Source organism: Cydia strobilella, chromosome 17 (assembly GCF_947568885.1).
Source record: "Cydia strobilella chromosome 17, ilCydStro3.1, whole genome shotgun sequence".
Taxonomy (NCBI): domain Eukaryota; kingdom Metazoa; phylum Arthropoda; class Insecta; order Lepidoptera; family Tortricidae; genus Cydia; species Cydia strobilella.
This window is the reverse complement of record NC_086057.1, coordinates 12,917,045-12,940,703: the sequence shown is the minus strand read 5'-3', so window position 1 is coordinate 12,940,703 and position 23,659 is coordinate 12,917,045. Positions and strand designations below refer to the sequence as shown.

General features: G+C 39.5%; 2 protein-coding genes across 2 annotated transcripts; one reads left to right on the top strand and one right to left on the bottom strand.

The window, feature by feature from the left end:
- The first annotated feature begins 148 nt into the window (after positions 1 to 148).
- Positions 149 to 22,071, top strand: LOC134748937 (3'-5' RNA helicase YTHDC2-like). Its single transcript, XM_063683807.1, has 13 exons — positions 149 to 490; positions 1,078 to 1,304; positions 1,692 to 1,793; positions 2,274 to 2,420; positions 7,326 to 7,473; positions 8,024 to 8,171; positions 12,881 to 13,056; positions 14,255 to 14,379; positions 15,634 to 15,775; positions 16,064 to 18,090; positions 18,461 to 18,682; positions 19,181 to 19,305; positions 19,632 to 22,071. The coding sequence occupies exons 1-13, from the start codon at positions 277 to 279 to the stop codon at positions 19,804 to 19,806; spliced, it is 3,978 nt and encodes a 1,325-aa protein (XP_063539877.1). The 5' UTR covers positions 149 to 276; the 3' UTR covers positions 19,807 to 22,071.
- On the bottom strand, positions 6,002 to 7,126 carry LOC134748938 (uncharacterized). The gene has a single exon (XM_063683808.1). The coding sequence runs from the start codon at positions 6,774 to 6,776 to the stop codon at positions 6,024 to 6,026; it is 753 nt and encodes a 250-aa protein (XP_063539878.1). The 5' UTR covers positions 6,777 to 7,126; the 3' UTR covers positions 6,002 to 6,023.
- Positions 22,072 to 23,659: the final 1,588 nt, after the last annotated feature.

The window sequence follows — 23,659 nt, the reverse complement described above, 5'->3', positions numbered from 1 at the left end:
CACATATTTTACCGGTTTTATTACATATGGTATCACCATCTGACGGATACATCCGCTTCTGTCGTACAATCGGTTCTATTGTCTGGTGCTCGGAACGGACCTTTGTAAGTATTGTTGTATCTGTGATGTAGACTTTTTCATTGTTTATGGTACATGTCGAATTTAGACAAAAGTCGAAAATAATTTCGATATTGTAAACATATTCATATAATTTAGAAATTATTGTGTAATGTACTTATCCTATAAGGCACAGGGTTTCAATAATAGTTAAGAATAATGAGTTCCAAAAAGGGTAAGCGTAATTTGGGAACCAAGCATTTTCCTATAGCGGAGTCTGTGAGCATTGCTCTGAAAATCCAGTTGGATAAGTTTTTAAGTGATGAAAATGAGACAGAGCTCAAGTTTCCGACATTTCTGTCGGCGCAGGAACGGGGTTTCATCCATGAGACTGTTGCCAAGCTGGGCTTGAAGTCGAAATCGCGCGGGAAAGGTAAGTTTTAACACTTACAATATAGGTTACATTTTGGCCAATTTGGCATTTTTTTTATTCAGTTCTTCCGCTTGCAAGTAACTAGTAATAAATTTACTTGGATTATTACTAAAGTCAGGTTTGAAATATTTTCCTATAAAGCTTATATTTAAAATAAAAAAATTTAGGTCACAGTTATTATCTTTATTTGTTTTGGGTCTTAGGTTAGGGTTTTACAACGTGAGTATAAAAATAAGATAAGATATTACAAAACATTGCAAAAAATATATGAACACATTATAAAAAACCTAACCTAGGGAAGGCAAGGGCAAGGCCCAAGCTTTAACCTAACCATTAACTTTCACACGGTTTATTATTAGGTATAAAAGACATGATTAAAAAATGTTGGGCAATCTGACTACATCATAGAAATCTGTTGCAGAACAGTAAAAATCTGACTAATAATCTTGATAGCAAAAAAAACTTTTTATTTTGGTTGGTTGGTTAGGTTGGCCAGGTTGGTTAACTTAAATAACTTGGCGTATTACAACGAAAAATATAAAAATAAATAAAACAAGAATTTATGGTCTAAACAAGTTTAATTTCAGGTGTAAACCGCTACTTAACAATATACAAACGGACCGGTTCCACAATAATTCAGAATGACGCCAAGCTCATCCTGGATTCAAACATGCGCTGCAGCATCACGGAGCTGTTCAACACATTCCCTATCACCAGTAAAGAGAAGGATGACTTGAGCTGCTGTCCGGAGAAGGAACGGAGCCCCCAGCTGGCTCATAAGCCTGTCGGGCAGCTGAATAATGGGGTTGCTCAAGTTAGTTGCTATTGCATAGTTGCAAAATTGAGCCATCTTATTTATTGAGACTTTTATCAAGGATGTGATGCTTATGGCAGCTGCTTTAATAGTGGAAAAAATCAGTAGAATATACCATTAAATTTAAATACCAAAGATTAACATCTCAGCTTTAGAAAAGGTATTACACAGACCTTCTTAGGAAGCTAAGATGTATTTAATCAGTGAATTATTTTTCATCCTAGTCTACAGTAACTTTTAAGAAAAAAGTACTAATATAGTTTGTCAAAGGACTGTCTCATTTCAAACATAGACAGAGAGAATCATACCATCTTTGTCTTTGTGTATTGTTTTTTTTTTCTTATTTACTGACAAGATTTGCTTGACCAACTATAGTAAATTTTTCAGGTACCCAGTACAACATATAATCCAGACTTAGTAAAGTTTAGAGAAAAGTTGCCCGTGTATGAACAGAGGCAGGAGCTGCTTAATGCTATTACTCACAATCAGGTCAGTTCTAATTTAATTGTCTTTAAGATAAATCTTTACAAATTTTACAATAAGAATTTGTTATTAAGACACAACTTTTTGTAGCTAAACCTAAATTTGCCTATTTTATTGAGAACTAAATATCATTGATGTGTTAGTTTAGTTAATCCAATTTGTTAAAATTATGTTTTAAAGAATGTAAATCTTACAACATAACAACATAGGAAAGACAACTGTACATAATTGAATGGAGAATATATTGCTTATTGGTTTTTCTTGTAATTTCAACCTGGGACACAAAAGTTGTTGATAGAGAAACAAGTAGTTGACAACTTGTTTCCACTTCTATTTTTTTGTTGTTTCCACTTCTATTTTTTTGACCCTATATAATGAGCTATAGGATAAGCTATATGCATGTCAAGTTTCAGCTATCTGTTTAATGGGTTCATACTTTTAATATGTTCAAAGCTATACTACGCTCAAGTAACACAATTGTTGCAGGTGATCATAGTAGCAGGCGCCACAGGCTGCGGCAAAACCACACAGCTTCCTCAACTAGTACTAGAGCACTGTCAGCAACACAAGCAGCCCGCCCGCATCTACTGCACGCAGCCACGCCGCCTGTCCGCCGTGTCCGTCGCGGAGCGGGTAAGACTGTGTAGCCTAGTCTAAACATGGTCCTAGCCTGTAGCCTATTATTTCCTACTGCGGTAAAACAACACAGCTTCCCTAACAGTGTTAGAGCACTGTCAGCAACACAAGCCGCCCGCCCCCGCATCTACTAAACACAGCCATGATGCCTGCCCGCCGTGTCCGTCGTGGAGCGGGTAAGACTGTGTAGCCTAGTCTAAACATGGTCCTAGCCTGTAGCCTATTATTTCCTACTGCGGTAAAACAACACAGCTTCCCTAACAGTGTTAGAGCACTGTCAGCAACACAAGCCGCCCGCCCGCATCTACTAAACACAGCCATGATGCCTGTCCGCCGTGTCCGTCGAGGAGTGGGTAAGACTGTGTAGCCTAGTCTAAACATGGTCCTAGCCTGCAGCCTATTATTTCCCACTGCGGTAAAACAACACAGCTTCCCTAACAGTGCTTGAGCACTGTCAGCAACACAAGCAGCCCTCCCTCATCTACTAAACACAGCCCCGACGCCTGTCTGTCGTGTCCGTCTGTGTCGATTTTTTTTGTTTAAATAAATAAATAAAGCCTTTATTACTGACTTATTTTTAACAATAAAAAAACATCTTTATATATATATTTCACTTATTCTAATTTGTGTTTCTGACATCCGGGACGTTTTCATTGTCAGTCTGCCCTTTGGCAAAGGCCTCCCCTAGAATTTGCCATAACTCCCTGTTCATGGCTTTCCTTCTCCATAATGGTCCAGCTATTCCTCTAATTTCGTCCTCCCATCTTTTCTTTTGTCTTCCTTTTCTCCTTTTCCCATCACGGGGGTACCAGACAGTGATATCTTTGGACCATTTGTCTTTCCGGCTACGAATCGTGTGCCCAATCCATTTCCATTTTAATTTCTTTACTGTATATGTGACATCAACTACTCCTGTTAATTTTCTGATATGTGTTAGTTTAACTTTGTCTTTCAGTTTGATGTTCAGCATACTTCTCTCCATTCTATTTTGGCACACTTTCAGAGCTTTCCTTTGTTTTTCCGTTAGGGCCCACGTTTGGCACCCGTACGTAAGGCATGGCAATATACACGTATTAAAAACCTTTTTTTTATCTTCCATAGTGAATTTTGGGTTCTTCATTACTTCTTTAAGCGACCAGTACCTTTTCCACGAGTTACTTATTCTTGTATCTATTTCCTTTTGGATTTGATCTTCTGGTGAAATTATTTGTCCTAAGTATGTGTATTGATCTACATATTCTATTGTGTTGTTGTTAAGTTGTATAGGTTTTTGTAATCCATTAGTCATTAATTTGGTCTTTCCAGAGTTCATTGTGAGGCCCACTTGTTCACTTGCCTCTGCTAACTGCTGAACCATAACTTGTAGGATTTCTGGTGTTTCACTCAATAGAATCAAGTCATCTGCAAATCTCAAGTGGTTTAGTTTTTCACCATTTATGTTTAAACCATAAGCATCCCAGTCCAACTTCCTAAATATGTGCTCCAACACAGCCGAGAACAACTTGGGCGAAAGTGGGTCTCCTTGTCTGACGCCTTTCTTTATGTTGAATTCCTTTCCTACCATTTCTGTTTTTATCTTAGCTGTGGAGTTCTTATAAATTTCTTTAATTATCCTTATGTATTTTGGTGAAACACCTTGACATCTCAGGGCTTCCCAAATGTGCTTATGTTTTAGGGAATCGAAGGCTTTATTATAATCTATGTACGCCAAATAGTATGTCTTGCCATATTCATTGCTTTTCTCTATAGTTTGCCTAATGGTATGAATATGGTCAATGGTAGAGTAGTCGCTTCGAAATCCCGCCTGCTCTTTCGGTTGGTTCTCTTCTAGTGTGTTGCCGATTCTGTTAAGGATAATCTTCGAGAATACTTTATACAGATTAGACGTTAAACATATTGGTCTGTAATTATTTATATCATCTTTGTCACCTTTTTTGTGAAGCAGTACAATTGTTGATGTTGACCACTGTTTAGGTATTATCTCCTTTTCTAGAAATTCATTAAATATGCTCGTTATGATTTTAGCGATGGCCTCTAAACTTCCTTTAATGATTTCATTCAGTATATTATCTTCGCCTGGGGCTTTGCAATTTTTCTGGGACAGGATTGCTTTTTCTACTTCACTTACTAATATAACCGGGATTATTCCTTCTTCTTTTGAGAAGCCTTGTCGCTCATCGTTGCTTTCTGTGTCATTGTATAGGTCTTTATAAAATTGTGTTGCTCGTTCAGTAATGTGACTTCTATTTGTTATTCTTTTCCCTGTTGCCTGGCTTTTAATATTAGGTATCCACGGAGTGGTTTCTCTCAGCTCTTTCAGGGCTTTTTTGATTCCTCCGGTTTTTTCTACATGATGTTGGATTATTCTCCTTCTTAGTTCTTTCCTATGATTTCGAATTTTTCCAGATATTTGTTTGCTAATTTCCTGTATATGTTTCCTATTTCCTTTCTTGTTTTCTAAGAGTAATTTTCTGTCTTCAATTAGTTTTCTTGCTTCCTTTCCTATTTTATCCTTTTGTGTTTTCGAGCAAATAATTTTTTCCGATATGTTTTTGAGCTCTTCCTCTACTAAATTATATTTTTGCTGGGTATCCATTGAGTTGTTTATTTTTGAAGAGAGGTTTTCTTTTAATGTGGTGAGTAGTTCCTCTGGCAGTGGCATAGGAATTAGGTTTGGTCTCTTGTTCTTCTTAATATGTTTTCGATTGTTTTTAGGTTGCTCTTTATAGATTTTACTTCTTACCATGCGGTGGTTGGTATTAAAATTTAGTTGGTTGATTGTATCAACGTCGGCAACGTGTTGAGGTTTGTTTGTAAGTATGAAATCTATTTCATTTCTAACTTCTCCATTAGGAGATATCCACGTCCATTTTTTATTTTTAGATTTTTTGAAGAAGCTATTCATTATTTTAAGATTATTTGCTTGAGCTAGGTCTACTAGTCGTTGTCCATTGTTGTTTCTCTTTCCTGTGCCAAAGAGCCCAAGCACGTTCCCATCACTTACTCTTCTTTCTCCTATTTGGCTGTTGAAATCTCCCATTAGGAATATTGTTTTGTAAGTTTTTTCTAGTGTTAATTCCAGTTGGTCATAAAATGAATTTTTTGCTTCTTCTGTGTCAACTTCTGTAGGAGCATATATTTGTATAATTGATAGTGGATCCATACCAGGTATGTGTATATTAAGTTGTGCGATTCTGTCTGACACTCCGACAAAATCTTGAATATATTCTCTGTAACATTTTTTCACAAGGAAGCCCACTCCATACATTCCTGGTATAATGCCTATATGGTAGAAGATGTAATTTTCATATTCCTGTATTTGCTCACCTATTCTTCTTACTTCACTTAGCCCAATTATATCCCAATTTATTAGGTTTAAGGAATAATCTAATTCTACCAGTGATTCGTCCGTTCTTAGGGTTCTCGTGTTAAGTGTTGCTATGTTGATATATTCTCTTTTCGATTTGGGTTTCGTCGAGTTCTTTACATTTAGTTCTATTTCTTCTAGGGGGTGGTGGTCATAATCCGTCGGTTGGGGAATGTTAAGTTGTTGTGTTTGTGTTTTAGTTTTGGTTCTTTCTCCCGGATGCCTGTTAATTGTTATTGCTTTGTGTTCGAACGCATAAGAGCATAAGCATCTACTTTATTTTTTTTGCTTGGTTGTTTTTTCTCAAGTGCTTCGGTTGGATTCTCTGAGCTCCCTTGAGCATTATTTGGAGATTGGGTGGGAGATCGCTTCCTTTTTTCTTTAGGAGTTTCGTTTCCACTCGGAACATCCTTTACAATAAGTTTGTCATATCGGATGTACGCTTTCTTTCCATTCTCTAGTTCTTGTTTCATTTTTTCTTTCAGCTCCTTTCTCCTCATAAGAATCTCCTTTGGAAAGTCTTCAGTAGCATAGATGTTGTCATGGAACTGCTTGTTGTTCTTAAGAACTTCGATTTTCCTCCATGTTAATGTTACTGTCACTAGTATTGGTCTTGGTCTGTCTCCTTTCTTCCCAAGTCTTTGTGCTTTACTGATTTCCCAGATATCCCATTTTTCCATACTTGCGTTTTCACTTAGTTTATTCAATGTTTCTACAACCAGTTGTAATAGATCGTTGTTGGATGTCTCGACTTCACTAACTTTATGAAGTATGAGGTTATTTTTCCTATTCTCCTTCTCTAATATATGGACTTTCGTCTTTAATGTTCCTACTTCTTCCTTGAGTTTTTCGTTCTCTTCTCGAAGAGGCTTCAATTTTTCATCCATAGTAGTAGATAAAGTTTCTGATAATGTTTTTGTTTGGATTTTCATCTCTTCCCTCAGTTTTAGAAAAAGCGTTTCCATCTGTGCGTCCATATTTCCCATTTCCGCAATTAACCAGTTTTTATTAAATAGTAGTTTATTTTTCCTGTGGCAATATCTTTTTCTGCGCTTTTTTGTTTCTCTAGTCTAGCAACACTGGAGTGTCAATGTCATATGTCACTGTCGGAAGTGCGTTAAATCTTGCACAACTACAAGTGTATAAGTAGCTACGTATATTTTCGTCACGTTTAAAGCACTTTTTGATCACTTTTTCGGCAGAACAGTCTGTATTTCATTACACAATATGTGGCGATCGATGTTTAGCACTGATTTTTGCTACGTGTGGCGTAATTTGTCGAGAAAAAACTACTTTTCACTAATTTATTCGCGGACAGAATTTACAACGGTGTTTCTTTGACAGCTGCAACCGGAAGGAGTTTTTTGTTTAGTTATAAGTCAAATAGTTATAAAGTCAAAGAAACTTAATCGTTGATTTAAAATGTATAATGAAACTAATAAATAAAAAAACATTCATTTTGCGTAACACCAAAAAAGACACAAAAAAAATCCTTATGAAAATTGACTTGAGAACATTGCTTATAACATTCCCAGGTAGCATACGAGCGTATGGAGAAGATCGGACAAAGCATCGGCTACCAGATCCGCTTGGAATCACGTGTTAGCCCCCGCACCGTGCTCACGTACTGCACCAACGGCCTCCTGCTGCGCACTCTTATGTGCACCGACACACAGTTGGCGGGTGAGTTATAATACTAGGTCAGAGGTCGGCAAACCGAATGCGGCTCTTTTGACCAGCAACTACGGCTGTTCCAGTCAGTCAAACAATTAACACCTAGAGGTCCTAGAAGACTTAGACCAGAGAAATCAACTTTTGGTTGGTGCTTCTTTTCAAACGTTTACTGACCCCTGTACTAAGTGGGTGAACGCGTGGAAATCAGTGTAAGGTTAAGTTACCGAAAAATTCGGAACGTTTGAATCGTTTGATCACCCTGATTGGCTACCACATCCCCCTAGAGCTTGTAAACGCTTCATAAATCGGTAACTGTATACCTATACTACTACGATTTGCTACTATAAAATGTATATCAAACACTAGCATGTGACGTCACGTCACGATCAAATTACCTTCTCTTTGTAGTTTTATACGGGTTTTAAAATAGAAAATGTGTTTAAAAATAACTGCTGTTTACGTTTCTCTATTAATCTTCTGGTGCTTTATTTTTTGCATGATGTAAAATAATTCATTTTAAATACAGTCAAATACCCTATTGGTTTTCTTGTAATTTCAGGAGTCACGCACGTATTCGTGGATGAGGTGCACGAGCGAGACAAGTTCAGCGACTTCCTGCTCATCGCGCTGCGGGACGCGCTCCCGCGCTGCAAGGACCTCAAGCTCATCCTCATGTCCGCCACCATGGACACGCAGATCTTCTCCAGGTCAGTCTATGGCCACCCCTCACTAGCGGCTCCCGAGCGTTGGCGTCTACGTCGTCAACTCTATGGCTGCTGCTCGACGCAACGTTGACGCAACTGCGCAGCGACGCCATTTTCCATATTCATATTCTTTATTTGTATTAATCATACATTGTCATAGATGCGTAATTTCCATAGCGCTGACTAGACCCCGACATTCGAAAGACGCTAGTGTATGATGGCCCTAAGCCGCGCAAGATTAATATACCTGCTAATGTGTATTGCTGCGAATATAAGCTGGTATTAGGCGAGTTCTTTGGACGCCTCGCCTCTGCAGTCTACATATTCGGGCCATGCTAGATGCTATTTTCGTTGCGCTGGCTTGGTACAAGGTCAAAATGCCTACAATAGTATATTACATACAGAGATGGGCATTAATCGATTAATATTTTAGTTAACTAATCAATCGATTAAAAATATCAATCGTCATTTTTTAATCGCGATTAATTTAGTTGCGATTAAATTAGTTGTGAGAATGTTCGACTAACAACTAAATTAGTTTTAGTTTCAATCGACTAAATTTCACGATTAAATCTATATTAAAACTACGTAGTCGCCGGTTTTTGCATTTTTTATCTTGCAATATGTAACTACAAGTACGTATGTATGTAACATACGGAGGTACTCGTATGTTGTAACTATGTTAGTTTGGGTAGAATTTTGCGACTTATTTTGAAGCAGATATCTTCATCCGATTGAGCTAAAATTATAGTTTAACTAAATACATATCATGGTTGCTTTTATATTTAATACTAGCTGTGCCCGCGGCTTCGCCTGCGTGGAATTCGGTCTGTGTCAGTAAGCGGCTAATTCACCCCTAATTTATCTCAATGTCCCCTGGAGACGGAACTTAAAGTAAAGTTGACAGATGGATACGCTAGAGGACTGTAGTCCAGATAAAATATTTTACAATTAGGTACCTACCGCCAAAGACAGATATTACTCCGTAATAGATGGATACAGTCTAAGGAAAAAACGTGCCTCGAAAATCACGAATATTTGATTCCCGATCAGATGTCGCTACTACCTTTTGCCTACTCTCGTATAGAGGGCGTTGACGGTTTTGTTTGTTATTATTTAACAATTTTAACGCATATCAGTGAAAGAACATGGGTCAAAATAATAAAAAATAATTACCGCAAATAAAAAAAATCATTTATCCATATTTAAATACATTTTATCGTATTTTTATAAATCTTCATTTTTAGTTTTAAAGTGTGTCGATAGATAGCAGTGAATTTACTGTGGTTACAAATATTACTATGACAGTACCGCTCTATAATATTATATCCTCTTTGCTACCTCTAAATAAAATTACACTCCAAAATCAATATTTTTTTGCCCTTATTCAAATTTTTGACGTGATTTAAACGGCATAGAGTAGTAGGTGTGTATATCGAACGATACAGTACCATTTTTGTATTTTTACGTCCTTGACTGTACCTAGCCAAATCGACTACATAATTCCGAAAAAAATTATTCCGAATTTTAGAATGTCGAATTTTATCATTCCGATTTTTAAATTCTCGACCCATCAAAATTCCGACTGTCATAATTACGAATGATGAAAATCACGAAGATTTATATTTCCGAAAACCCAAAAAGCCGTTTTTTGTGGCAACAGTTCGTTTTCTTGGGGGTCGCAATTCTAACCTAACCTAATCCACTTCTGGCAACAGTTCGTTTTCTTGGGTGTCGCAGTTCTAACCTAACCTAACCCACTTCTAGCAACAGTTCGGGTTCGTAGGTTCGCAGTTCTGTCTAATTTATTTATGCCGAATTTTTATGCCAAAAATATTTTATGCCGAATTTAACATGACGCGGCACGACAGGTACCCGTAATAATTACTAAAACGTGAGTCTTCATTTGAATATCACGGATTTCATTTTTCCGATCTTGTAAAAAACCGAATTTCTGAATACCGAATTATTTTATTTCCGATCGGACAATGATTTTTCGGAATTTAAAAATTCGGAAAAAATTTTTTTTCGGAAAAGTGTAAAATCGGAACTCTAAGCTTTCTGTCAAGTGACAATCGGATTTAAAGTTTTCGGAAATAGCACATTCGTGATTTTATTCCATCGTGTTTTTAAAAATCGTAATTTTGATATTTCGGACTTATAAATAATCGGGATTATGAAAGTCGTGGTTATAAAAATCGGAAAAACGTATTTCGGAATATTTGGGTGTTCCCATCAAAATCATGTCATCCAAATCGGTCCTCCAGTGAAATCAGTCTAAGCATGATGCCGGCGGCCATTTTTTTTTGTTTTCGGAGTGGGAAATGCATCTGCGTAGCGTCTGCCCCTACGACTTGTTGATGGTCATAGCGAATCAGACTCTCACGGGGACCTGTAGGCGCTTGAAGCGGAACGGGAAGTTGCTCAGAATGAGGGGGATACGCAGGATGAACACGGCTTCTCCGTCGCCACACTCTGTCAGGATCTGCGCACACATATGTATTGCGTACGCTGTATTTGGGATCACAATCGAGACTCGCGCTGGCTTGCCGTTTCAGCCGAAAGCGAAGCGACCTGCCTGGCTAGAGCGCCACTGAGTCTCTCACCGTGGTTTTTCTCAGACTCCTGAGACCGTGCCCCTTGTGGCCGCAATACATTGCGAGACTCGAGAAAGATTCGATTTTTTTCGGGAAGGCATGGTAACGCGTATAAGTCCCAAATAGTTTGACATTTACTGAAAAAAGTTTTTTTTTAAGTACCCACCTTCGTGACCATTATTAAGAGGAAAGAGCACGGCCGCTTCTCCATGCAAACGCAGTCTTCATTTTTTTTTGTTAAAAACTACCCTATGTTCTTCCACGGGACTCAAACTATCTCTATACAAAATTTTATCTAAATCGGTTTAGCGGTTTAAGCGTGAAGAGAAATTAAAAAAGTTTTTTTCATATTTTTTGTGTTTTCACTCGGGAATGGTGTCATTTAGATATCATAAATGAATTCGGCATACCCGATTTATACAAAAACGATACCTAACTTAGCCTAGTAGCTAAAATGATATAGTTATCAAGATAAAGTTTTTAACCCCTTTTTCACCACCATGGGGGATGAATTTTTAAAAACGCTGAAAGTAATTTTCTTGCTTTTTAATATAATAATGATTTGCAAAGTTTTAAGTTCCTAGCTTAAAATAAAATTTGCACCCCAAGACAAACATCCCCTTTTCAACCCCCTGAGGGGTTAAATTTCCAAAAACGTCAAAATTAGTTTTTTTGTAATCGTCTATCATACCTTTCTAAGAATAAGAAGTTTCAAAGCATTTGTAATGGATTCAAACTTTCAACCCCCTTTTAACCCTGTTAGGGGACGAATTCTTGAAAACGCTAAAATTACTTTTCCTTAGTTATAATAATATGCCCATTATACAAAGTTTCAAGTAACGCACTCAAAAAAAATTGATCTCCATACAAACTTTCAACCTCTATTTCACCTCCTTAGGGGATGAATTTTCAAAAACGCTGAAATTAGTTTTCTTGTATTTCAATAATATATCTTCTTACGAAGTTTCAAATTGCTAGCTTAAAATAAATCTTGAACCCCATACAAACTTTCATCCCCTTTTTAACCCCAGGCCAGGTTATAGGCTATAAAAATTTCTCAAATTTTTATAGCCTATAACCTGGCCGTGGATTTTTTCGACAGATTAGTAAAGTTTGCATCAAAATCCGTTCAGCCGTTTTCGTTAGTTGTGCGGTCAAATAAACAGACAAACAGATAAACAGATAAACGGATAAACAGACAAACAGATAAACAGACAAACAGATAAACAGACAAACAGATAAACAGACAAAAATTCTAAAAACTGTTGGAATGTGTTCTGTTATCGATTCTAAGTATCCCCAGCCAATTTTTTTTCGAATATCTTCCATGTACAGACTTTCGACCCTCTTCCGCTTTATTATATGTATAGATGTATAGATACAAAGTTTGATTTATATAATTGTGTTTTTTTAAGTGTTATTTTACTAATGCACAAAGTACCCAGTTCTTATTTACCCTTAGATAAGAGAAATTTAATCCAATTTCAGAGAGATGCACTACTTTAGTAGCAAAATAATAGTGAGAACAGATCTCACTCCTTAGAAACGGTCAAAATATCGTAAGTAATACATGACTATTTTATTTTTAAACATCCGTTAAGATGTCCTAATCAGTCTGTCAACATAGCCATACCGAGGTATTCTATTCAATTTGCTTCTAACATTAGTCGCGAGAAAATAGTCTAACTAATTAGTCGATTACAAAATTTAGTTGTCCGAAATCAATCGGCAACTAATTTAGTTGCAACTAAATTAGTTGCACTCTATACAACTAAGATTGATCAATCGTCGTTTTCAATCGTCAGTCGCAATTAATTCTTGTAATCTTAATCGTTAATCGTTAGTCGATTACATTTTGCCCATCTCTGATTACATACCTAGGGCAGTAGAGTAATAAATGACTCAGAACACATGGAATCTGAGGCTTTCTTATTTACATTCAATTTTCTGTTCGACGGAGCCGGAAAACGAAAACTTCGTTTAGCGCAGCGGGCCGAAAGTTCACAGAAAAAGTATTTCTTTCTTTTTCTATTGAACCGAGAACACTTATAATTTATTTTATTACCGAATGTTTGGCGCGATGTGAATAAAAACATTGAACATATCCATTTGCAGATATTTCAACAACTGCCCAGTGATAACCATCCCCGGGCGCTTGCACGAGGTGCAGCGCTACTACCTAGAAGACGTCCTGAAACTGACGCAATACCGCACCAAGAAGATGGTACAGGCCGAGAGAGAGCTCAAACTGAAGCTCAAGTCTGGCCAGAGCTATTGGTCACATCTCGAAGGTATTGACATTACACCTAAAAATACCTACTTATTAATCACTAGCGACCCGCCCCGGCTTCGCACGGGTAGTTCAACTAATTTACACAAACACTGGACAAATTATACATATAAACCTTCCTCTTGAATCACTATCTATTAAAAAAACCGCATCAAAATCCGTTGCGTATGCGTAGTTTTAGTTAGTACAAAGCATATAAGTAAGCATATATAGGGACAGACGGACGGACAGACAGCGGAAAGCGACTTTGTTTTATACTATGTAGTGATATAGGGGTACTTAGAAGCAGCTAAGTTGGCCAATAGGGAGCGTGCATGAACTGTAGACGGCACAGGGGCGTAGCTAGAGGATATGGCGCCCGGGGCTGTCACCAAATTTGCGCCCCCTGACGACTGACAAAAGTTGCCCTGTTGCTGCCTTTTGCCCATTTTGGCGCCCCCCCTTGGACGGCGCCCGGGGCACTTGCCCCCTCTGCCCCCCCCGCCCCCCGCCCCCCCTAGTTGCCACACGCCACTGAGACGGCAGCACAGAAGCCCCCTATTCATTGTCGCAAAGCATTATGTCAAATTTCCATTTTTAGATTTAAGCCACTAGATGGCAGACCCTACTATGCGAAAGAGAGCCAGCGTGAAGTGTAGGGGGCAGCACCTGCTTAGAAGCGTAAATTGTTTTCGCTTTCGATTCAGGTCACGAGATGGCAGACCCTTCAACACTCACGGTCTCTATATCAACAAAAAAAGCACAGGCGTACCGTCTTCAAGAAGCATGTTCGATTATTCGTTATAGATATAAATTACGCAATTCTGTCAAGCCGCAATTTAGTCTATTTCGAAGAATCCACTACCTTATACTCTAGGGTATACAATAGGGAATATTACGCGAAAGTCTGCGTAGGGAGCGCCACTACCACAATCTGAGGGTCTATCGCGAAACAAGAAAATTGAAATTTCGTTATCTAACATCTCTTGCACTTGCATATTCGAGCGATAAAGAGGCAGATAGCGAAATTTCGGATTCGCGTTTCACGGTAGGTCCTCTGTGAACAAACCGCCTTGATGCATTAATGTTATATTTTATTATCTCTGAAAACTTGTCAAAAAACTGTTAAAGGCACAGTATGTATAAGTTACTCTATGGTTTACTAAAGGGGCTAGTGCTGAACTCTTGTGGCAGAACGTAATCGAGTGTTACATTTCCAGGCCAGAAGCAGACAGAAGATACCAACAGCAAAGATAGTAAAGAAGAGAAGGAGGTGGCGCTCGAGCCCACGCTGCAGGCCGACATGGACGAATTTCTAGAAGAGTGCTTCAAGGAAGGCAGCTTGGTAAGTATTAAGAATCTTACAAGAACCCTCGATATCACAAGTCGGACTCATATTTGTTGGCTGACTGTCATAGTGGCCATTTATAGGAACAGAAGGGACAGCTACAGTAAAAAAAATATATACAGTCACTATACAGTTTATTTAGTTATAAATGGTTCGAACTATTTAATTTTGTTTGTGTGAGTATCTAGCTATGTGAACTTATGTTAGGTGAACTTGTTTTATTACACCAGTTCAAGCCGAATAACCCACTTGGTATTAGTTCTGCTATAGATGTTCACTTTTGGAATAGAAGTTTCTATTCTTAAGACGGTGCTCTGAGCCAGAAGGCGAAAAATCTCCTTATATGATCATATTTTTCTAAGAGGCGTTGATATTCGTAGATGTGGAAAAAATATATTAAGAGTAGTTTACCTAATCTCAGCCTTACATATAAACTTCAGAGATGCAGTAAGATGCTCATAAGCAGCTTAAAATAACTACGACAATTATAAACAAGTTTGAGAACAAATCAAATTATTTTATTAAATATTTTGATTTGTGTTTTTTTTTTAAAGTAGTCACACTACTATATATAAATTAAAAACTGTAATAGATGTCATATATTAAAGAAAAAGTGACGAAGCCCTCCGTAGCGTAGCGTAGCTAAAGACGCCGGTTCGAACCCGGCCTTCACCACTGGAGGGCTTCGTCACTTTTTCTTTAATATATGACATCTATTACAGTTTTTTACGACAATTATACTTTCGACGCCGTGTATTTATGTCTTGACAATGCTGTCAGTTGCATATAATTTGGAAAAAATTAAGGTTTGCCGTGGCAATGGCCTTGACGCGTCGCAACTTATATTGTATGTCCTGGTAAGGGTGGTATTCCACCTTCCAATTTCTTTGTCCAATGTGCATTGCGTCTCACTCTCATTAAGCAAAATGTGAGACGCAAATACACATTGGACCAAGATATTGGACAGATGGACTACATCCTAAGGTAGGTAAGCCGTTTCCTTCGCAGCTCTGTCAGTAGAAAAAGGCGGCAAATTTGAAAAACTGATCGCCTTTTTCTACTGACAAAATAGCCTTGCCGGAGTATAGTATGTTACCGCACGTGCCCGCACGCATTTAATTGTGAACCTAGTATGTAATGGCGACGCGGCGCGTTTGCAACAGCAAGTGAGTACGATGCGGGTGTGTTGCCGCTGTGCCGTGCGGAGGTTAGAATATTTTAGTGATTTAGAGTAAGTACATCTTTTCCCAGGACTCGTTCTGCCAGATCCTGTACATGTACCTGTCGGAGGGCGTGCCCGTGCAGAGCGCGCAGGCCAGCAGCGGCCGCACCGGGCTCATGGCCGCCGCGCGCCACGGCCTCACCGACACCGCCCGCCAGATGCTGCAGATCGGTGCGTGTGCAGCTTTACCTTATTTCTAAGGGAATCCTGAATGGTTATATCTCATCAGGCTAAAGGGAAAAACTAGGCAGCTGCCAAAATTAATCTCGATGTTTTTCTTTCATTTATTCTCAGAAATCTATGTTGAATGACTTGAAAATTAGAAATATTGGTCTCATTAATCAACTTAAAATACTCGTATATATCTTTTATAAAATAAATACGGGTTTATCGACGTTTAATAAAAATAACAACAGAGTATAAATAGTGTAATGTCTATCTTTTAATTATTTAACCCAGGTGCGGATCCCACAGTTAAAGACAAGAACGGCAAAACCGCCCGGGACTATGCCCTCGAGGCCGGACACGGCGAGTGCGCCGCGCTCCTCGCTTCCCTCGGTGTCCCCGACGGCCCCAAGGAAACCGAGGACAACGCTGCCGAAAATTTCCTGCTCGACATCTACCACCACACCGTCTCCGAAGATTTCATCGACCATGATCTCATGTTGGCCCTCATTAAACATATACATATCAACCTCCCCAAAGGCAGCATATTGGTCTTCCTTCCCGGATACGATGACATAGTGACGCTTAGAGAATTAGTACAGAATTGCATGGAGATGAACGCGCTAAAGTATCAAATATTCACGTTGCACAGTAACATGCAGACGCTCGATCAGAAGAAAGTGTTCAACCCGCTTCCAAATGCGAGAAAAATCATCATCTCGACGAACATAGCGGAGACATCGATAACTATAGATGATGTGGTGTATGTTGTGGATTCATGCAAAGTGAAGGAGAAGTACTACGAATCTAGTGGTGGAGTGTGTTCTTTACAGTGTGTGTGGACTTCTCGAGCCGGCTGCCAGCAGCGCGCGGGCCGTGCCGGTCGCACCAAGCCCGGACATTGCTTCCATATGTGCTCCAAGCGGAGGTTCCAGACCTTACCGCTCAACTCCATCCCAGAGATCCTCAGGGTGCCTCTACAGGAACTGTGCCTTCATACGAAGCTTCTAGCCGTTGGGAATACGCCTATAGCGGACTTTCTATCAAAAGCATTGGAGCCTCCATCGTTCCTTGCGGTGAGAAACGCCGTAACGCTCCTAAAGACCATAGGAGCGCTGACACCCATGGAAGATTTGACGGAAATCGGGCAGCATCTGCTAGATTTGACCGTGGAGCCGAAATTAGGGAAGATGCTCCTGTACGCGTGCGTCATGAAGTGCCTCGATCCGATCCTGACGATAGTCTGCAGCTTGGCCAATAAGGAGCCGTTCCAGATATCCATGAACCCGGAGAACAGGAAGCGGGGGAGTATGGCGCGGAAGGAATTCGCGGCGGACTGTTATTCCGACCATATGGCGTTGCTGAGAGCGTTCCAAGCGTGGCAGAGTGCACGAGCGAACGGCGCCGAACGAGCGTTCTGCGCTAAGAACTTAATATGCGGAGCTACCATGGAGATGATTGTGGGCTATAGAGCGCAACTGCTAGCTCAGCTCCGAGCGCTGTGCCTAGTCAAAGCCAGAGGCTCGGGCGACATTAAAGACGTCAACCTCAACTCTGAAAAATGGCACGTCGTCAAAGCCGTCCTAGTGAGCGGCCTGTACCCTTCGACGGCCCGCGTCGACCGAGAATCGGGAACGTTAAGGACTTCAAAAGAAGTGAAAGTGGCCTTCCATCCGAGCTCGACCTTACATCGCGGCGACGGTATAGCGGGCGCGCACAAATCCGTACAAAACTTGCCGACGGATTGGGTCACTTTTGAAGAGATATCCAGAGCGGGCCGGTTCTGCTTCATACGCTGCAACACGTTGGTGACACCCCTGACCGTGGCGTTATTCGGTGGGCCTTTAAGATTACCGCCCGGGGCTCTGACGCAGCGAGCGAATCCTCCAGGGTTGTCGAGCGATTCCGACAGCGAGGCGGACGAGAATAACTCCTCACCTGACACAGCAGTGCTAACCCTGGACGACTGGATGGCTTTCACGGCGGACGCTTCAGACGCTATAAGCGTCTATTACTTGAGACAGAAGCTCTGCGCGTTGGTTATCCGTCGCATGTCGAACCCTGCTAAACCAATGACTCCTTTAGACGAGCAGATCCTGAGCACTGTTGTGCACGTTTTAGCGGCTGAAGAAAAAAACGTGGGTCTGAATCAGCCGTCGGGGATCGGTCAGAGGCCTAAGCCGCTGACGGTGGACGCGCCGAACTGGCGGACGAGAGCTGAAGAGGAGCAGTACAGGCACGACGGGAAATACTACCAGCAGCAGTATCAGCAGGACTACCAGCAGAACTACTACCAGAACCAGAACGCTTACTACCAAAACGTAAGTGCTTAACTTGAGTATGTAAAGAAAAATAAAAAATATACTGAGTTTATAACCTTTTCTAGCTTTCATAAATCAGTACTCCTTTTTTATTCCAAATAATAAGAATGCTTACATATCCCTAAAAGCAATGAAAACTTAGTGTGGTCCGACTCTTTGCGTTATTTTACTGTTAATTACTTAATTGTTAAGCTAAAAGTGAATCATCCAGGTAGCATGTTTGCCTAAATGGGTTCTTGATCTACTTTACAAATTTTTAAGTGTGTCAATTCAAGGTTTTTTTTTGGTTTAGATTGTTCTCCTACACGCAATCGTGTAATTTTCGTCCCGCCTATAAAAGTTATCTACATAATTAGAGGTATGCTTACAGCGGAACGGCGTCCGGGCGGGCTGGCGCGGCGACTCGCCGTCCTACTCGCACTCGCAGTACTCGGGGCCCAAGAGCCCGCCGGCCGGCAGCGCGCTGCTCGCCAACATCGAGAAAGCGGGCGCGAGAGCACGATATTTTATCGCAAGAGATGAGGGAGACGGCACTAGTAGCGGGCTCCCGTTCGCACCCGCCACCACCGCCAAGCTTATGAAGGTTAAACAGGTCAGTACTGTCACTGTTTTGTGGTTATAGCGCGCCGTACTCTCGTATAGAGGGCGTTGACGGTTTCGTTTGTTATTTAACAATTTTAACGCATATCAGTGAAAGAAAATCCTGGGTCAAAATCATAAAAATAATTGATGCAAAAAAAACATTTATCCATATTTAAATACATTTTATCGTATTTTTATAAATCTTCATTTTTAGTTTTAAAGTGTGTCGATAGATGGCAGTGAATTTACTGTGGTTACAAAATTTACTATGACAGTACCGCTCTATAATATTATATCTTCTTTATCACTATGTATTCTCTTGGTTTGGGGCTTCAATCCCCAGTTCCAGGTGTCTAAATTTGTCATTGGTCGAAAAACGACCTTAAGGTTCTAAATATAGAAATGAATTTTGACCATTTAAGACGCGTATCGTCTCCGTGGGACTCGAGGGGTTTCAAGTTTTAAACTAAATTAAATATTAGCGTAACTACATATAAGTACATTTCAGGAGGGGCATCAAGTGATAGTGTTCGTGGCGCGCGAGTCGGCGGCGCGGTTCGTGGGGTGCGCCGCGCTCGGCGACGGCGGGCTGGACTGGCTCTGCACACACCATCTACCCTACCATGCCGTCAGGTAAGATATTACTCATTTTTAGGTAATATAATGTCAGGAGGACCGTCAACGGGAAATGTCAGTGTGCACTGCGCCGCGCTCGTAGACAACGGGCTGGAGTGGCTGGACTATTAGTTCTGCACACACCATCTGCCCGAGAGGCAGCTATGTTATGAAAAAAAATGAAAATGAAAATATTTTATTTCATTAATAAATATGTTACGTATTATCCCTTTCTTACAAATACATAATTTAAAATGATAGATTGAGACAAACGATCAATAGCCGAGGAAGGCCCGAAGTGCGTTTATGAAGAACGCCATAGATGATTTAATTGTGATTCGCAGACACGTGTGCAACTCGCTGGCGGGCAACGTGCGCGTGGCGGCGGGCGGCGACGGCGCCGAGCTGTGCGCCGCCTCCGCGCGCGCGCTGCACGCCGCGCTGCTCGCCCGCCGCCGCACCGCCTCCCACCCGCACCCGCACCCGCACCCGCACCGCCCGCACAAACACCCGCAGTAGCACTAGCACCACACCGAGACCTCTGAATACTTACGTGTTCTGTGCGGTCGCCATTGAATATATCGGAGCGATCGAGGTGCTCGAAAACATCTGAAAGCGTACTCTACTGCCTCGACGATAGAGGCGTGTTCGGATATTTGTGAGCACCTCGACCGCTCCGATATACCTGATGGCGCCTGTACCGCAGACCATAGACGGTGGGAGGCTCCGGATCGAATTATAAAGGTCGGTCGCCCCGAGCCGTCCGCCTCCGTTGAAGCGTTCGCCAAGATTTATGGTATGGGAATTTTGTAATTCTCTGCCGAGTGACGTCAATCTTCCAACTAATTGTGGTCGATTAGTAAAATGTCCTATATGATGTTATGATCTACCCTCTTTAGTGCGAACTAATATTGAAAAAAAGAAAAACACGTGTTTTTAAATTAGTAGTATAAAGGTAAACCTATCGACGCGAAATCAGCAAAAAGATCGATAGGTATGGAAAATTGGAAAAACCCTAATGATCAAACAACCCTTTTAAACCTTATACATTTTATAAAACATACTTTACATTAAAATGTAAATTTATAAAACGATCTTCATATAAATTTGTTTTACTAAAGTTGCTAATTTCAATTTTTACCCAAACGATTACGAATAAGTATGTTTAATACAGATAACATCAGTGACGATTATGCCCGAATAAAACAAACTGCGGAAAAATGTTCTTTGTATTGTAAACCAGGCCACATAATATATATGTCAGAGTATATTTTCATTTAATGCAGACTTCCAAGATACAGGCTCAGCCTAGTTTGGAGTCTGACGGATATATCGATACACATGTAAACAACTTTTATGATAATAAACTATTTGTAACTATTTGTATTTTTTGTATTTAGAATTTTAGCCTGAAAAAATACATGTCGAATATATATTTGAATGAAAATGAGATTACAGGCTCTCTAACACCAAATCTTTAGTTTGATTGTATATTTAAAGTTTTATAAGTAAAGTAGTAAAGTATTAAATATACTTAGTTATTTTAATGTTTTAGTGAATTTATTTTACCTTGACTTGAGATATTTATTTAAATAAATAATTTAGCACACTTTAATAAGCTAAAATAAAATTGCATGCATTTCATCCTATTTTATTGTTTTCATTACACGACGTTTTTAACACTTTAATGTATACTCAAACATATTTTTCAACACACTTGCTCAAAACGACGTTTTTATTCCACCGATTTTTGGCTCATAATCCTAGATATTAAACACGCGTGCTCTTTCTGTGTATTATTCCACTCGCGCTTTTTCATTATATTATCCGACTGAGTTAAGAAGGTAACTGATTGCTAATAATATGCATGGAAAGGGAGCCTTCTTTAATTGGTCGGACTGGCGGGCACGGGCGCGCCCGACCGCCTGCGCGGCGCGCGGCCCGGCCGGCAGTACGAGTATGACAGATGCAACACACAATACTAACTGTTTTAATATTAAAATTTGATTAATATAAAAGTTTCTTTTTTTTTCTCGCAAGTGTGTTGAAAAACGTCGTATGAAACGCGTGTGCATTGGTCATTACACACATCGGCTTTCTTATTGCGCGCTCGCTTACAGCTCGCGCGCACAATATCGCCTCGTGTGTAATAACCAACTTAGCACACTTGTATCATAATGTACTATAGGATTATGAGCCAAAAATCGGTGGAATAAAAACGTCGTTTTGAGCAAGTGTGTTGAAAAAAAATTTATACTCGATTTTATTGTGCCATTACTTTCTCGCGAAATAGGCACATCGGATGTCGATTTGCGGAAAATGCCCAGTAAAATTGAATTGTGCCATTACGCGTACTATTGGCTTTGTTTTTATTTTCATGGATACGATAATGAAATTGAATTGGTTCTTGTTCGATTGGCATGAATGAAGACATAATAAGTTATTTATGGTATATGTCTATATTATCAAAATTGCATAAATTTGATCGAGTGCATGAAATTGACCGTGGTAATATTTCTTGTGTATTTATTAAGGCGATCGTAACAAGCTTCGTGCTAATATGATTGTAAAAAGTATTATTGTGTTGATTGTACTTGACATTGTTTATGTATAGTTGAATGGCAGGCTACTAATATAGATCTCTGTTAAGATTTTATGAACTGAAGTGTCAGATCGGGGCGGTGTTCTCTCGATTGCACTAATAATTTGACTCCTATATGTACTTGGGAAATTTAGAATCCTGACTTAAAGCAAGATTAGTGGTTCAGTTTGGTTTGTTTTACTCTTAAGGGGCCCACTGGACTATCAGTCCGCCGGACGATATCGGCCTGTCAGTTAGAATAAAAATTTGACAGTTCCGAACAACTGACAGGCCGATATCGTCCGGCGGACTGATAATCAGTGGGCCCCTTTAGCTAATGATATTGCGACCAAAATCCTGGCGTTCTTACTAGCTGACACTAAAATGGGTGGAATAAGCATTTAAATTTAATGGTCAAGTTATAGCAGCTAATAACTGTTAAAGTTTCTCGCGGGTGTAACTTGTATGTTTGACAAAATAATTGTGTTTACTTGAGTTATACCTCATTTACCTATACTCAGGCAAAGAAAGAAACGTGTCCCATGCCGCAGAACGGGTCAAAGTAAACATGGAATAAGTGAAATTTGTTGACTTTGCCCCCGTCGCTTTTTACTAAAAAAAGTACCTCTAAACTAAAACTACTTCATTAAAAATAAATTGACGTAGTTTAGCGAAAAGGATCCATGCTCAAAAAATAAAAATAGATAACTATATGAAATGTTTTCGTTTTAACAGAATATCAATGTTATTGACAATTTTTTGTGGTTTGTATCTTTTCCTTAATTACTAGATTTCTCCCGAGTAGTGTGTGACTAATACATGTAGGCTGTGATACATACCGGGTGTGACCTGTAACACGAGCAAAAAATTAAACTGTGGACTGTGCTCCTCAAACTGACCAACATTTTTATTCAGCTACTTTTAAAAATAACTTGTTTTTAGTACAATTTCTAATTTCTATTTCTATTCTGAGATCAGCTACTTTGAAAATAACTTGTTTTTAGTACTTTAAAGTTTATTCTGAGATCAGCTACTTTTAAAAATATCTTGATATTAGTACACTTTAAAGTTTATTCTGAGACACAATGTACCTATTGAGAATTTTGTTATGTTTATATGCGTGACAAGTAACATCAGTTGACCAATGATAATGGCGTACATCGAAGATAATATTCAATTTGTATCAAAAATGGCAAGTCTAACTTCAGTTATCGAACTAAACTCACCGTTTTAGGAGTACAGTCTATGTTTTAATTATTAAATTTGCTTATGTTACAGGCCACACCCGGTATATAAATTTAAAATTACTAATAAGCCTTTCTGCCTCACTTAAGCTCTTGACGAATTAGAAGTAGACCCCAATTTTATAAGTGTGGCTTTAACGGTTATATTTCATTTGGCAACTGGTTGTTAATCAATTTTATTTAAAGATAGATCTTATAGCATTTTATATGAAGCATGCAATAAGTACATAACTAATGGCGCACACTAGATGTGTAAGGAGTTTAAAGCTATATTTATTACCACAGAGGTGATTTTGTAAGAGTTGTTTTGATTTCTAATAAAACATGTTTCAACCATGCCCTTGTTTTATTTTATTTTCATTTTCTTGTGAACGAAACTAAATATATTTACTTCACAAAATGTACATTGGGAATGCAATCTCGGTCTGACGGTCGAGATCTGGACACCCGATTTCGGATTACATTTTTTGTGCGTGATCTCCAATCGCTAATCTTGGTTTTGTATTCCCTATGTACAATGATGTGCCAACTTTTTACCGACTCGCGT